We start from the raw sequence: 18,041 nt of genomic DNA, 5'->3' as shown, positions 1-18,041 counted from the left end.
AGGCCCCCACGGCTGAAAGGGTGAGCATGTTTGGTGTGACGGGGATTCAAACCCACAACCCTCAGATTGTGAGTCGAGCGCCCTAACCACCTGGCCTGCTGGGGAAGACAGCCTGTCAAAATTGTTATCATCCTGCTCATGTTCAAATGCGGGAGAAGGAACATTGGCCAACTGAATGAGTAGGCAGGGATGTTTTTATTTTTCTTTAGCTACAAAAGAAACTTAAATGAAATTTAACTTCCGTAAACTATCGCAAATCACATGTAATTGATTAATGATTTTCAAATACATCTGTTTGAGACAATCCTGATGTTATTTCAAGTGCAAGTGTTTAGGGGAAGTTATTGTACAAAAAGATTGTGTCCTCCTCCTATTGGTGGAGGACTATTGTTACATGATGATGTCATCATGCACTAGTGCAGTTCATGTTAAATACGTGATTTTTAGGTGGGAGTTAGCTCAAGGCTAGGGGCCATACAAATCTCATAAGCAAATACACGAAGAATCAAGCCATTCTGCATATGGAGGTGAGGTTGAGAGATAGTGAATTCTTTTTTTTGTTGTTATGGCTTTGGTTATCATTCATTTATTATTCCTTCCAACATTTAGTTTATCTGTGAATTTTTGGTTACATGAAAATGCTAACTCACCATCTAGCTGATAACTTTTATTGTGAGAAAATATGTATATATTATGAAACTGACACAAGCTTCCTTAGTGGTGGCATACAGATACTATTAATATAGCAAAATATTATATAAATATGATCAAATGAGATGTACTCTCATGACTTAAACAGTAAATAAATACCCTGCCATAAGCTTCATAAACTGAGACAAGAGACAGTTAGTGAATTATTGCTGTTTGTCACTTGATATTGTTATTATTATAGAAAGGTGATTTTGGATTTTATTTTTTATTTATTTTTGGAATTAGGTTTTTCCTTCTTCTGGTTATTTTTCTTGATGTCATTATTTGAAATACGTAATATTGATATTTATGTTTTTTTGTTCATTAACATTAGTATCAAGTCCTGGATAGGCACGTGTTTATTAACTGTGTTTTTGTTAAGTGCTGAATTTTATTTCATGTGTTGTTCCAGTTTACTAAATTGATTTTTTGATGTAACCCTGGTTGTACTGACATGTTATTTTAGTCTGTTACAAGGTATCTCTTAGAATTTATAGTATCCAATCTATTTTCTGGGAGTAGGTGAAATATTAAATAAAATATGAAGTTCTACAAAAAAAACTATTTTTGATATTGGTTTATGAGGTTTTAGAGATTATCCAAATAAAATATGAAAACTGTAAGATGCAAAGATGTATTTTTATTTTTAGGATGAAAATCCCCTTTCACCCAAATTAACTCAAAAACGATATTGTAACTTCACAGGCAAACCTTTTGTAAAAATACTTTATGAAAAGACTTGATTTTTGTGTACAAAAGCCTTGTAATGTTTACTAAAAAGGTGGCCAAATTTTGTAAAGAATAAGTACTGCCAGAGTTATAGTATATATAGTTTCGTGGTTACATAGTAGTTACAAGGTCATGCAAAATACAAGAGCCCTAATGTCCAGAGGGTTAATCTTGTCATAGAGTTTCAATTCTGCAAGAATTCTAAGACTTAACTGATATTGTTACTAAGCTATCCAAAAATGCATCAGCTGGAATTGTTTAATTTTAAATTTTTTTCTCTCATCTAATTTTTTAACTTTGTAGTATTAAATATGATTATAATTTCTTTAAAACTGAGATTACACTGATACATTCTTCCTTAAAAAGTATAATATAAACCAGCCTCTCAGCAATAGCACCAATACCAAAATTGCTTCTAAAAGCTTTTTTTTCAATCCCCCTTTATGATAAAGAAATTACCATAACAACAAGCACTTTACTAGAAACTATTAAATTACCTCCTTCTCACAATGAACAGCTGAAACAAACGCCTACAAAAAAAAGGATTAGAGGGTGTAATATTTTTGTCTCAAATTTGTTTGTTGAACATACATGTTTTCTAACATCATGTTTGAAACTGAGAGTATTACATGGGCACATGTGATTAAGCTTTGAACATCCACATGTAACTGTTTTATGCCTAATGGAGTTTTAAATCCATCACTACCACCTATCATTGTCTAATATATGAAGGCCAGAAAAGAATTTAAACTAAATATCACTAAATTTCTTGTCTAAGCTCCTTGTTGCATATACTATCAACAAAAACTGGCACTGAACAAAATATCATTGCTACCTGAATCTCCCACTAAACTCATACATACATTTGCAAAAAAATACTAAAACAGCATTTTTGTGAAATTCTTTTTGGAAAAATGCAGAAGTTATCATAACAGAAATTATTTCAGAAAATATAGTATTAAAAAAGCTACAAGTTTTCAAATATCATGAAATTGTGTGACATTTTTTGCTTCTTCAACATCCTTGTTAATATTTTTAAATATTTTAGCTTTTGTAGTTACAGTTATTTTGTATGCTTTTAGTTAAAAGATAAATAAAGTTTGGAAATAATGAAATTATGTATCTATTCTTATATGTATTTTAACATAGTATAGTAAATCAATTTTACATTAAAGAATAAGCCCACTCAATACAATTTTATCTTATGGGGTGATCTTTTGTGCTAAAAGTATAGATTTTACCAATAACCGAAGGAGATTTTTACCACACTATAATTTACTCTCATTTTTTATGCTTATATATATATAAAAATCTACTTTCAAGTTACAAGAGTTATAAATTTTCTTGTGCAGTTCTCACTCAAAGACACAGCATGAAATTACTGCATTAATTTTCAACATTTTGTTTATGTTTAACATAATTGTTGGATATACAAGACTGTTTAGTGTAGGTAGTGTTAATTAATTTATTTTGTGAGTTAATATTTCATGATTGTTTAGTTTTTCATAACAAGAGAGTAAAAGTAATTATTTAAAAGGCGATACATGTACTTATGACAAGTTTGGTTACATAACTCGTTAAGCGTTGTACATTTTGATGTCGAGGCTATTGTACATTGTGATTGCAATTCATTGATGTCAAGGCTATAGAATTTTGTAGAGGCCTCAGTGATAAACATATAAATAGCGGCAACAAAACGAGTTGGAGGAGAGAAAAAGTAAAGTCAAGTGAAAGGGAAGTTCAGTCAAGAAAAGAGTGAAAATGCAAAGTTAGCCGTCATTGGAGTGAATAGCCTTAACAGTTGATATGTTAGGTGAGATTAACAGTTTGATAGAAATAAGGAGAATAATTTGTCTTGTCAAAGGGTGTTCTAAACTAACTAAACCCGCCTGTGTGAACTTTGACAGAAAGAAGACAATTATTGGAAGTTCAGTATACAACTGTGGTAACCCACAAGTTAATGTAAGTGAATTATTCACCAACACTACTGTGGTAAAAGTAGAGAAAAATAGTTCAGCTTGTCAACTGGATTCTAAAGCAACTGAGTTAGCCTAAGTGGACTTTTGACAAGAAGAAGAGAAATGTATAGTGTTTAAGATACAACTGTGATCTCCATAGTGTAAAGAAGTTTTGTACCTACATTTATCTTGTATTGAATATATTATCTTAAAACAGGTGGAGTGCATGCTGTCCATTTAGTGTTCGAATTTATCACCAACAAGTCACAGACACCTACTGTAGAAGAATCCCTAACACCCACATATACACATATACTTAAAAGTTCTGACAATAATATATAACAACAAAGGACCTTTTCTTCCCTCTAGGCATCCTATCCACTAAATTAAACTAAACCTTTTAAAACAAACAAACATAGAAAACCTCAGAGACAGCCCTTATAATTCAAATATTTATCAAGCTTTCCCGTAAACTCCTGTAAATTAAGTGCATCCACCACATCAAAAGCGATTTCAACTAAAGATGACTTCTTCCCTGTCAAATTTTATAGCTCTGTCCCCTAATCTTACAATTCTAACCATTAAATATGAAAAATTATGATGCATCAAAACTATCAATTCCCTTCAAAATCTTAAGCACCTCCATCAGATCCCCTCTAACTCTTCTTCTTGCAAAAGAAAACAAGTTCAGAGATTTTAACTTATCCTCATATGATAGCATTTCCATCCAATGTATCATCCGAGCCTAAGACTGAATACGATACTCCAAATGTGTCCTAACCAATGACCTATACAATGACATTATAACCTCTTTAGACTTGTATCCAATATGTCTGTAGATACAACTTAAAATCAGATTTTCCTGCCACTGTAGTAACAGCAATTACTTGGATGGTTTAAGAGACTGACCAACCAGAACACCAAGATCTTTTTTTTCCATAACACTGTTAAGGTTATTCCCATTGAAATCATACTCAATATTCACATTGTCATATTCCACATGCATTACTTTGCATTTATTATAAATAAAAGCCATTTGTCATTTATTTGCTTAACTCACTAAATACTCCAAACCTTTTTGTAAGATGGTAGCATCCTCCTCACAGCTAGCAAACCCCAAACCTTAATGTCTTCAGCAAATTCAAATAATATATAGACCATTCCTTCATCTATATCATTGATGTAAATCAAAAAAAGAGAAAAGGTCCTAACACTGAGCCCTGAGATGCCCCACTCATGACATTAATCCAATTTGATTGAACTCCATTTATAACAACCCTTTGCTTCCTTCCATCTAGCCATGTTTCTATCCAATGAACTAACCTATCCCCTACACTTACAAAGATAACCTTTTTAACAAGACTTTTATGTAGCACCTTGTCAAGTGCTTTCTGAAAATCCAGAAACATCAGATACACACCTGTACCCTCATCTACATAAGCAGTAACCTCTTCAAAGAATGTCAAAAAATGACCTATCTGCTAAAATTTATATTTGTGTCCCATAGTATTACCATTTTCACCATTAATTAAAAACCATCTGTCATTTATTTGCCCAACTCACCAAATAATCCAAATCCTTTTGTAAGACTGAAGCATCTTCCTCACCTAGCAACACACAAAACTTTAATGTCATCAGCAAATTTAAATAAACTATAGACCATTTTTTATCTACATGCCACTGATGTAAATAAAATAGAGCAAAGTTCCTTATAGTAAGCCCAATATAAATGCATAAAAGCATTTTAAGTTTTGTTCATACAAACCTATAAAACAAAATTGTTCTACAAAGAAAAGCCAAAAAATATTTTGTTGAGCCAGCAGAAACATGGTCATTTTTTCTATTTCTACCTTTATCATGTTCTCATAGTATATGGTGAGTATAAATTTCAGTTTCTGACTTCATGCGTTCATACACACAATGTCAGACCTGATTTTGAATTTTCCATACAATGTTTGCCACAAAAATTATGATGATGCAGTTCATGGTTTACCAGTAACTAAATCTATTTTTGAAATGGCAACTTTATATAATAGCAATAACTTTTTTTTTTTATAGAGAATATGGAGTCCAAAAATTTTATTTTATTAGCTTAACCTAAGCTCACCACCAAGTATACGGCACGTTGGATCTTCCACTAATGGGCTCTGGCAGTATAAGCACAAAAAGTCCTTTCTGTGAAAAGACAAAAAGCATGCAACCACAATATGAAAGGTGGGTAATTTTAATAGGATTTTTACATAAAGCTTAACTCAAGTTAATACCAGTTTTACAGAAGATATTTCATGCAAATATAAAGTTTAAAGATATCCTCAGACCTAGATTCAGTGAAGATGGATGTGAATTTGAATAGCATTTACAACTAAAGGTATTGCTTTAATGATGTTCCTTCATTAGAAAGTTCTTTTAGATTATTTAGGGAAAATACTTCAATATCCATTCTATGTAACAATAACAAATTAGTTTTGTTTTCTATTTAACGTTTCTTTGCAGGTTTGTACATTTTGTAGCTTGTTATAAGCCTATTTTTACAGTCAAATTATCTGCACTACATTAACATAAAAATCAACTTACTTGTACAAGCTAACTCATTATGCATGGTAGTTAACAGAGATCAGAAATATAAACATACTGTTACGACAGTGGAAGTCATGTGATGTTGGTAACACGTAATGATTATCTAGAAGATTTGCAAAAAACGCTAGTGCGTGCTATGCACGCGTTTGTGTTACGACAGCGGAAGTCAAGTGACGCTGGTAGCACGTGATGAGTGTCTAGAAGATTCTCGAAGAGGCTACGCAGGCGCTATTATCGTATATAAGTGCGCTAGACAAAGGAGACAGGCGTGGAGAGAGAGGTAGAGTTGGGAACCAAGGACAGCATTTGTGGTCGGTGGGAACCAAGGATAGCAAATAGAGAGATCGGAACTATAGTTGCTGACAGGCGGAGATAGAGACGGACAATTGAGTCAAGCGCAGAAATAAAGTGAGTGAATTGTTGTGAATAATAGCGTTTGTTATTAAAGTAACTGTGGAAATTAAGTGTATTGCAAAGTTGTATTGAGGAAGAATAAACTAGTTTTATTTAAGAAAGGACTTGTATCACACAAAAATTAACAAACAAACATACAGAGACGTAACAATACTGACTGCTTCACTCTACTAACTAGAAACTAACTCTATATATTCTTGATGCTTTACTGTTTTCCTGAAAGCTTACTTAACCAGTTCAGTGTTTCACTCATATTTATAATCTAATCCTTGTTCAAAGCCTCTCATTCATTAATATTCCCAAGCATTCTACAACTAATTTGCTCTAACATGATGCACCCTCTTGTTAACATCTAAATTACAACATTAAAAATACGGTGTATAACACTGCCCACTTTCTGGATTGTGAAGTTCCTTGAATAATCCTCGTTTGAAAATAAAATACTGCATTATATTATCCATTCACCAAGTCTTTTTGTTGGTTTTCTCTTCTGAGGCCCATGATATACAGCTGGGATGGTGTCTTGTCCCTTGTTGTCACTACTGGCTGAAAAGCCATAATTGTGTTAGGATAACCTGAATAAATACATGGCCATCTGAGAACTCGCACACAAGCTGTCAGACAAAAGCCCATATGTGTAGTGAGTTTGAGGCTCACTCACTGTACCTTGTGTGCTTACCTCTTCTATCATCAGACTTGACAGGTCAAAACAAGCTGTGGGAGAACACTTGTGATAAGTATCCTGGCACTGTATGGAATCATGTCTGTATGGATATTTATATAAACTTCTACTCAACCATCAGTCATAATGGACCCCTTGCCTGCTGTGAGGTAGGGTATTTGAGTAATACATCATTGGTGTATACAGAGTGTTCACCTCATTTCTACCAACAGTCTCTACAGGTTCCATGCTAGGTACAGGAGGAGGGTACCATATTATACACATTACCACTTGACCATCATTTTCTATAAGCCACATGCCAGCTGCAGGAGTGAGGTTTTTTTTTTTTCAGCATTATGTATCATAATTATATATGTGGGATGACCTGCATTGCACTCTGGTGTCACCCCAACCACACTTCTCACTGTAGAGGGACCCCTTGTTCTAGCCCCAACATTTAGGTCCCAATTGGTGAGGCTTCTCCATGATACACCACTCTAGCAGATGGGAACTGGTAAGTGGCAAGGGTCTTCTGTGCTCCACTTGATGAGGGGGAAGAATTCATGTAAAGGAGACTTGGAGACTGCACTTGGATCCCTATCAGTCCTTCAGTCCAGAATGGTCTTTTACTAGAGACAGTGCAATGGGTGACTGTGAAACCCTATTTTGAAAAGTCAACAAGTGCTAACCGAAGTGAGCAGATACACAACTCCATTTCTGGCTTTTTCCATGATAGTCTATAGAACAGGTATGATCTAGATCAAACATGATATGTAATATAGATTTATTTTGAAATACCACCAGCAAACCTCAAGTTGTCTTGCAGAACACCTCATCTCACAGTGGGTATGTGTAGGGCCAGCAAAGATGGTATGAATGTTTTCCATTATCCTAGTCTGATGCACATTTTGTATAAGTATACCCTGGGAGGCAACACTAACTGCCTAATGGGATCCTATACTAAGTTAGTTGTGAATAAAAAATACAAGTACCATCACTTGTTTAAAGTCGAAAGGTGGATTGAAGGATGACTATGGGTGGAAGTATAAATCCCTCCAGAGAGAAGACAGCAAGACAGTGGTCTATGAAAATAGTTCACATACTAGCCTGGAGAATCTTCCATAGAGGACTGCAAGAGAATGTGTAAGGTATCGAATCTAGTGAAAGGATAGAAGAGCTGATGATCATCCACCCCCAAAGAGAAATAACCCAGACAGATGAGCAAGCAGATCCATCCAGTAAGGGTGTAGGGAGGAGGGGCTTTAGTAGAGGAGGGATCCCAAGGAATAAAAAGATGGTGATAGGAACACCATGAGAAAGAAGTGCAAGATAAATAACAACGAATGGTCCATATAAAACATAGGAGTCTGTTCAGGTCAAAACGATCATAAATATGAGATATAAAAGGAAGGTATATGAGAGAAAGGTATGTCCACCTTTCCTAGTGATGGAAGTCTTGGGATGGAAGGACCAGTTAGGTAAAGAAAAAAGTAAGTTGGTACTAGTTAGTTTGGGAGGAATCTGTGGCACTGACATCAGAACAATGACACCCACAGGGAAGAAAGAGTAGGAAATAGGTTTGAAGGAGAGATGATATAGAGAGCAAGTGACAAGAGGTTCAAAAGGGTCCCAGGTGAGAGCGTGAAGAACCACTTTCGGATCCGAAACAGGTAAGGGAGTAGGATGGGAAGGTCTGTGGATTAGGAAGGAACAGAACAGGATGGTAAGGACAGAGGAAAAAAATTCTACAGGCTCGAGAAAAGCAGAATGTAATAAACAGTACCACCCAATAACCCACAATAATAAAGACAGACAAAACACAGTCAAAGAGCCACAAGAAAGAGGTAAGGTGTTGTAAGGTAGGTTAGCCAAGAGGATAGACCAACAGTGACAAGCCCACACGAAATAGGTGGAAGGGTGACAAGAGTAAGACAGAAAAAAATTACACACTCAGATGGTCTGGCTCAATGAGTGATGGATCTGATAAATCCCACATGTGAGGATGATGGGATGCCACTCCTTGATAAAAGAGTGATGTGTGGTTGGACCAGAAGGGGTGGAATGTTGGGAATAAGTAGGAGGATTGGTCAAGAGAAGACTGAGTAACAAAAATCAAGGTTGGATGGGCCAGTAAGGAGCTACCAAATGGGTTCTGCAAGGGGGTGTCCCAAATCAGATCATGGACCCAAGGAAAGAGGCATAAAGGAAGAGATGAGGCCAGTCCTGATTGAGAGCAATGAGAGCCATGGTTAATGGATGAGGTATGGGAGACAAAAGAGAGAAAGTTTGGTATTGATGGGTGTGGGACAGGCATCTATGAAGGGAGTTCCAAGTTAGGAGCAGATCTAATGGAAGATTGAAAGATGTAGGGACCATACCATGGATAAGACACAGTATCGACAAAAGAAAGACGATACATGACATGTGCACCTGGAACATGACAGGCTTTAACACACACACACCCTCAAATGGAATGGGCCCAAGCAAGGAGGTCCAAAGTCTGAAAGCAGAAACCTGGAATGAATGACCCCTTAGTGGTTGATATGAGACAAATGATCCACAAGGAGGAGAAGGAAATAAGAGCATGCTCAATGGACAGCAAATAGTTTTAGGGATTCATATGTAGCAAACAATTCTCCAGGGTCCAAGAGTCCAAAGGCAGATAGTCATTAAGAGATGATTCCCATCCAGAGAGTGAGAAGTGTCTGTGAAGAGGTTAAGTTCAGGTTTGGGAGGAGGTAATGGAACAACAGAGATGGTGTTGGGGCAGTCCAGCCACTATACAAGATCCTACAATGAAGAAGGAGAGAGGAGAATTGGTGAGGACAGTAGTACCCTGGAAAGGTTCCATTGGTCATGCAATGCCCACTGTATGGGAAGCATATGTGCATGGTAAAATGAAATGAGAGCTTCTAAAGAAGCCAAAGTCCCCAAAAGAGACAGAACCTCTAGCATCAAACATGACCAAATGCCTGAGGTCCCGTAAGCAAACCAGAGAAGGTTAGGCATAGTTGAGGTAAGAGTTGAAGAGAATCCCCCAGGTGGATGAGATATTAGGCTTAGTTAAGGATGGACTAAACAAGCACCTTCATGATGAAGAAGGAAAGTGTGTTCGTAGAATTCTGCTTAGGAATGGGCAAGGAGAAGCCAGTCATATATGTAGAAATCGAATCATAGACCATGAAGATGTCAAGTGAAGGCCCACAACTGAAAGCATAAGGGGCTGATGCCATTCTAAATGGAAGAGCATGGAACTGGGAACTGTTATCCATGTAAACAGAGAAAAAAGCCTGAGGACAAGGCAATCAGGATGTGGAGAAAGGTATCTGAACACATCAACCCGGGTCATCCACAGGCCAGGCTGGAAAGACCAATAGAGAGAGAAAAAATCTCCACCCAAAATTGTGGGATGACTATGAAACGATTGGTGGGAGGAAAGGTCGATAACCAAACGCTGGCCCTCAGTTTTTTGAGAGACAACAAAGAGGTGGGAGTAATAACCTGGATAGGGGTTGTCAATTCCCTTGATGGCCTGTTTCTCCAACAAGTCTGACACTGCCTCCTTCAGATGTTGAAGGTAGGCTAGATCAGATGAGTGTTGAAAGGCAACAGGTTGGAAAAGAAGAAAATGGGAAGAAAGGTGAAAAGAAAGACCATGGGAAAGAACTTGAGTACCCCACTTATCAGCTGAAAAAAATAGCCATAGGTCTACAAACTGAGACAGATGGGGTCCCACAGGTCCCAAACTGACTGGATGGCCACCAGAAATTAGGCTGGCAGGTGAGACATCAGATGGGAGTAGAATGAAAAGAGGTGGAAGGGCGGAATACAGGAAAAGAAAGGAGGGTAGAAGAAGGGCAAGGTTGGGACAAATGGAAAACTATGGAAGTATAAGATAAGATTGATGGTGAGGAGCTTCAGCCCATGATTCAATGGAATTAGGGACATTACCAAAAACCTCCAAATGAAGAAACAGGGTAAAACAAATGTCCTAGAGAAAGGAGGAAGAGAGATGGATTTGGATTTGAGAAAGTGGAGTATCTCTTCCCATTAGGTCCTAACAATAAAGGAACTAAATAATAATAAGAAAAAGGGCAGAGTCATCAGAGGAATGGTGAAACACTTCCATCATAAGATGAATGGAGGAGAGGTATCTAAGAAGGGTAGTGAAAAGGCTCGAAGTAGGGAAAATTCAGCACAAGATAGGGAAACAGCTAATAATGAATACATCCCCCAAACTGGCAAGAGAGACTCTAAAGATTGTGGGTCAAGGAATAGTAAGTATCGTTGACCATAAGCAAGAACATAAGAATCAGTCAGGCAAGAGGGATGAGGCATAAGGTTGCAGAAATGAAGTTGGTCTAGAAAAGAAGTGGCATGTCCAGTAATGACTAGGAAGGGGGAAACAAAGAAAAGGGAAAGGTTGTGGAAAAAAAAGAATGAGAAGAGTCAAATAATACAAAAGAGAGAGAAAGAACTGTACATACCTGAGTAATAAAGTTATGAAATTCAGTAGATAAAGGCGTTTCCAAAGCAAAACCTGGAGGTAAAAAAATCGCTCAAATTCGTCCTCCTCAACTGCAGTCATGAAGGAAAGAGAAGGGACTGATGCAGATGGTCCTGGTTGCATCATAGACCTCACTACATATTGAACAATGGCTGTCACGTCTTCCATGAATAAAGAACTTCCCATCGAATTATTGGTAATTTGTTCAGTGTGAGTAATATCTTCAGAAGAAGAGTCTACATTAAACTGGGAATTCATAGTGAGTATGTCTAAACTCAATCAAGTTAAAGTTGAAAATCAAATATCAGAAAAGCCAAATACATCTGCACAGGAGAGTGCCGATGAAAAGAATAAGGATTCACGAGTGTGAATGCAGAGAGTGTCATTGCACATGGAGGTGGAGGGTTCTGCTGCCTGATTACATTATCATGCAGTGACACAAATTAACGTGGTTTCAGTTGAGATTAAGTGTGAGTTTTCACAAGGCTGTTGGCTTGCAAACCTCTTTGTCAGATCATGTGAACTCAAGAGAAAAATAAGCTATTCTGTGTGTGAAAGTGAGTATTTGCTTTGGAATGCAGTCTTTCTTTATGTCAATTACCCACCCTTCAGGAAGCATGCAGAAGCTTCCTACAGTATTGGTACTTTCCTTTAAGTGGAACTTTATATCTATCTGCTGTTTGCATCAAGCCCTCTTCTTTCTTCGTCCTTAGACTTGTTTCATTAACAACTGTAGCTACAGAACCAGTGTTAATCAGCATACTGCAAGGTTTTTCATCAATAAGCCCATGGACTTGTGGATGATTTTCCTCAAAGAATGAACTTCTTTTCTCATTTGATATAAATGAAGTATTCCCAGCTGAACTTTGCCTCCCAAATTCAAATGATTACTATTTTCTTGTTGCCTCATTAGCTTTGTGTTATTCCTTTGATCTGGTTACATGGGCTCTGCCCCTTTAGTTTAGTAACAGCTGTTGATTTTTTAGTCTCAGCTGTACATAATGGCCAGGTTTCCAACATTTATAACAATTACCTATTTTTCGCATCCTTCGAGAGGAGTTCTTATTCCATACAAACCTTTGCCTACAGTACCTGACAATATGTCCCTTCAAGTTACACTTAAAACATCTATTGTCCTGTAATTTATTTTCTTTGTACTGTTTAACTAGTTGTCAAAATAACACAAATAATATTGGTCTGCATTTGTTTGAAACTGGTCTAATTAGTGTGAAGATGGAACTGTGATGGTTTTGCTAATCTTAAATGGATATTAGCTGGTTTAAGGCAGCCAGCTTCCAACATTATTGCTGGTTTTTAAATGGAAATTATGTGGAGCTGCTTGTTCCAGCTGGTTCAGAAGCTGTAATATACTTGCAAGTATCTAATAAGTATACCTTAAAACAGTGTAATGTGTTAGTGAGACTTCCTGGCATATCCATGTATGTCCATCCTTTCAAGTTGTAGATATCCATCCATTGACAAATTGTAGATTTAGACATATATTTATTATATATATAATACAAGTTTTGTAATACATGCAGCATTTTAATTTTTTTGATAAACGAGAAAAGCACTTTAAATAGCTTCAGAAAATTGTCATTTGATTGATTAAAAATATAACAAAGACTAAACACCATAACAAATTAATATTTGTTACTCAGCAGTAACATCCACCAATCAAAAGCTAACTTTGATGAATTACAAAAAACGGAAGTACAGTTAAAGTGGGAAGCACAAACATTTATTTAGTTGTTTCAGCTATATCTACAGAATTTGTAAAAAAATGCTCTAATTTGTATGATAATACTTATGATCAAGAATATAATGCTCTGCAGTATTAAACACAGCCTACCAAGAATAAAGAGGAGCAACAGTACATTTCTGTGATAAAAGGATAAATAAAATTTTATTTTGTCTTCTCTTTTTTATGTTACAATAGATAGAACATTTTTTAGTTATATGTCATTGTTATTATATGTTTTAAGTTGAAAGTAATAAAATTGACATAACTCAAATGGGTTAATTTCCTACCTGACTGCACAGTGTGATGGTAATTAAAAGGAATTGGAAACACTTTTGATTATGTATTGCTTTTTGCATTAGATTAATAACTCAAAACAATAAACAAAGTTGAAAAACATAATTGTTTATTTCAAAATGGATACACATGCATCTCTATATTTCCAAATATCAGAGGTTCATTCCTCATCAAATCAGTTTCATTCATGAACATTAACAAAGGTACACACATATCTGTAAAAGTTATAGCAATACATTTGGAGGTGATTTCAGTGGGCAAAACTGCTCTAATATTATTCTGTTCATTACAAAGGCTAATGTGATGTACCCTAGCAACTGACAACCTCTCACTTACAATTGGCAAATCTAATCATTTGAATTCCTTCAACAATACTAAAAATTTCTCTGGAATGTTAATGAGGAGGTGACAATTTTCAGTACCACACCAGTTGTATTAGTTTTTAGCTGTAGAACACTGTCATCTGATTTTATATTCTATTGAACAGATCAGTTGCTTATTCACAATCATTTGTGAGAATACTTGAAATGATTTTAGAATATAACCAACAGCTCCTGCAACTATCTCAGTTTCATTTGGACTCAAAGTACATTGTACAGCTTCATGCCAAAGCAAATTTACATTTTCACCAACTAAGTGTGTAAATTTTAATGGTGCATGCTCTTGAAGACAGCTACAAAACTGAAGAATGTCATTTCTGATTCTGTGTATTGTTGAGAAAGCTGGTAAAGCCTTCTTATATAAGAACTTGCAGTTTTTTACTAGCTGATGGTATAATAAATGTATATTAAATGCCATATTATGTAAACTGTATAGAATTTGCATTTTAACTCCAAATTCTAGAATAATAACATCAGAACAATTAACTTGTTGTAGTGTTATTTTACCTACCAATAGTAAATAAAGAGCTTATAATAACAAAACTACGTGCAAAAATTATTATTTGGGTAAAGACCTTTTAAGCATGGTAAATTATGGAATAAGAACCTTGCTTTCCATTCAGAAGCCATCCAGAATCATCTTTCACATAAGGAATGTCACAGTCCTCTAATGTATGATGATGGTTTTATTTACTGTACTCTATTGGTTAACACGTAATACGCAATAATGTAGGTGCACCTATATAATATTTTTCACTAGTTTTTTATAACCATATGTTGGTTATTTGCTTTATGACACTAAACAAAACAGAATGTATGTAATCTAGTACAAAGCCAGACACCATCATAAAAGAAAAGGCAAGTTTATCCACGGGGAGGGTTCTTTTCTTCCATTAACACTCTTTCTTTCTATGAGAGCAAGTTACATGTCTCACAACATTTCTCTATCAGTTCTTTCTTTACACTCAAAATATGCTGGATATCTAGCACATCCATTGTTGTATAGGCCAGGGTTGTAACAAAAACTACTACCATAGTAACCATTAAACTGAGTAGTGTTCTGATTAACTGGCCTAGCAAAACTATTTGCACTATAACAACGACCAACTACTTTGCTATTAACTTAAGTTTCAGTCCTTTTTCTATGTGACACCATTAAATGCTAAAACTTTAGCTTCTTCTACAAACTGGTTTAAAAATATGTCCATAATAGGTTTAAATTTCCAAACCAAAGCCCTGTTATAAGCATATTCTGTTTTCTTTCATAAGGTGGAAACTCATTAATTATAATGTGTAATGGCCTCACAAATTATAGTATTACTGAGGAAGATGAAATGTTGAACATTAAAAAAGAAGCAGTTTATTGTAGGAATGAGGAAGTCAGTTATGATTGTTTCATATTTGATAATTAATAAGTTCCCCAAATTACAGTTACATGAAAAATGGGTTTTATAGTGTATGAAATCTGTGCAAAAACTTTAAATTTTATTTTCTTAACATCAAGACTACATAAATAAGTCTGCAAAGTAAAATACTGTATTGATTTGATTATGAGATCAATATTTCTATATAATTAATAATAACTTTGATTATATGTAAATCTTAGCACAGGAAAAATAATTTGACTCAACAGGATAAAGCAAGAAAAGAGCTGAAAACATTTTTCGGATGTAAACAAAGCTCCAAGTCTTTAGTGGATTCCATGTTCAAGAAAACATGTAGAGTGATGAAGATTTTATGGACAGTAATTCTGATGATGAAGTAATACCCAAAAAACTGTATATGGAAATGAAACTAAAATATACAAGATCATCAAAAAAGTCAGTGAGCTTATTAAAGAAGTGAATAAGTTAAAAACAGAGCTATCATCTTGTAAAAGGCAACTGTTGGAGTTGGGAGAAGAAAACAAAATGTACAGAAGTTTAACATAAGTTTGCAAGAAAATTTTTTTGAAAAGTTTTAGAGTAAAAGTAAGCATTTGTTTCTATTGTTGACGTACCCGGCTGTTTTTTTGTGTAGGAGATATTTTTCTTCATTTATTGATTTTATTTTTGTATGCCAAGTGTTGACTGCATTCTATAAGCAAGGCTATATTTTTTTATGAATGAGAAATGTTCTAATAAAAAATAGTTTTTCTGTTTGTGTTATAAATCATTTGAGATATCATTATAGATTTATGTATTATTTGTGTCTTTAGTTTTCAAACATATAAAGGATTAAATATAAGACTGTGCTGAAATTCATACACGTATCACTATATAAAATATTTTATACCAATGTATGGTTTTAACAAAAATGCTTTAATTGCAGTGATTTTTCTCTGGCAGATATGGGTATTCTGCTGTGGTTTATATAAACTTTTGGCATATTTCTCATTAGTATCAGACTTTCCAAGAACTTAAAAGGATCCACACTGGCAAGATGAATTCTCTCAAAAAAAAGAACCAGGTTTTCAACCACATTTCATTTTGAATCAAGGTTTAATACCTGAAATGAGTGTTTAGGATGGGCAGGTAATGGGAATGTTTGTATCTACTGTGTTAGAAGCTAATATATTTGATAATAGTCTAGCATTTCTAAACAGAGCTGAATATTGTTCAAGCATAAAGTATAATGTTGATAGATTATTGTAACCCAATTAAACATCTTTACTATATTTCCAATATAGCAAAAGAAATCCTATGTAGTGTTTCATATTGGAAAATCAGTTTCAATAATTTTGTGTTTGACATTAAAGTGTTTTCTATAATTTAAAAATCACAGCATAACTTATAAATCTAATAACATTTGATGTAATCATGTGAGTCTAATAATGATATAAGCTTCTTATAGTGTGTTAGATGGTAGTTGCTATACAAGTTAAAAACTTGTATAGAAATGCTTTAAAAAACTAAAGTTTTATTTCTGTGAAATAAAGTAAACTTTACAATAACCGAAATAAGCATTGTTGCAACATACTTTGAAATTATTTCCTTATTAAAATGTGTTGTTTTTGCATATGGGCATGCATATTTAATATGTAAAGTATTTATAATAGTGTAAGGAATTTATTTTTATGTCATTAATTAAGTAACTTAAACTGGGTTATTGTTTTCTTTAATTTTATTTTTATCTTATGCATTTTGTAGGTTCATATTGGAAAAGGAGTGTGTGGATCAGACAGGTTTTATTGGATCTGAATAAAAGAGCAAATAAAAAGGATTCTTTATTTGTAAAAAATGTTGTTGAGGCAGCATGGGAGTCTGATAAGTTTAAAAACCATAATTTTGAGGGAATAATTTGGACAACAACTAAAACTGCTGCATACCACCATTGACTCCTCATAAGTATTGTTATGACAGTGGAAGTCACGTGATGCTGGGAGCATGTGCGCTGGAGTTTATAGAATTATCGAGGAACCCCACAAATCTTCGAGTATTTGCTAGACACCCTCTCTTTTAGTATATAAGCCTGGAAAAGAAAGCCAGCAATATAAGCTGATAGATTGAAGATATAGATAGATAATTGAGTCAAGTGAACAGTAGGCACTGTAAGTAAAGTGTGTGAATCACTGTGATTTATAGTGTGTGTTATAAAAGTTGTTAAGTGTATTACAAAATTTGTATCAAGAAAGAATAAACTAGTTTTAATCAAGAAGGGACTTGTATCGCTGAAGTCACTCGGAAAGAATTTTTACCCGAAATTATCAAACAAGCAGATACGCAACAAATTGGTGTCAGAGAGTGGGAAGGAAAACAAGAAAAAAAATGGAAACGAGTGGTGGCAAATCAAACTACAATTTAGCAGATCTGATGGCAGCAATACAAGAACAGCAAAAGAAACAAGAAGAACGAGAAAAGAAACAATATGAGAGACAACAGCAGTGGCAAGAAACCTGCAACAGTGGCAGCTCGAACAGCAAAATAAACAAGAGAGATTACAGCAGTTTTTGGAGGAAATAGAAAAGAAACAAGAAGAACGAGAAAAAAAGCAAGAAGAGAGGCTACAGCAGTGGTTAGAGGAGAAAAAAAAAGAAACAATAAGAACGAGAAAATAAACAAGAAGAGAGACTACAGCAGTGGTTAGAGGAGAAAAAAAAAGAAACAAT

The 18,041-nt window shown here is 34.9% G+C and overlaps 1 protein-coding gene across 8 annotated transcripts in view; it reads right to left on the bottom strand.

Moving 5' to 3' along the window:
- Nucleotides 1–18,041, bottom strand: part of LOC111087693 (MCM domain-containing protein 2-like) — a 97,644-nt gene that overhangs the window by 61,029 nt on the left and 18,574 nt on the right. For all 8 annotated transcript variants that reach the window (XM_022395191.1, XM_022395195.1, XM_022395194.1 and 5 more), the window contains one exon: nucleotides 5,485–5,552. In XM_022395191.1, the coding sequence (XP_022250899.1) occupies nucleotides 5,485–5,552 (68 nt within the window). The remainder of the gene's footprint in view (nucleotides 1–5,484; nucleotides 5,553–18,041) is intronic.

The sequence above is a fragment of the Limulus polyphemus genome, unplaced genomic scaffold (assembly GCF_000517525.1).
Source record: "Limulus polyphemus unplaced genomic scaffold, Limulus_polyphemus-2.1.2 Scaffold2480, whole genome shotgun sequence".
NCBI classification, from domain to species: domain Eukaryota; kingdom Metazoa; phylum Arthropoda; class Merostomata; order Xiphosura; family Limulidae; genus Limulus; species Limulus polyphemus.
The sequence above is the reverse complement of the archived record's forward strand: the minus strand, read 5'-3'. Positions and strand labels throughout refer to the sequence as shown.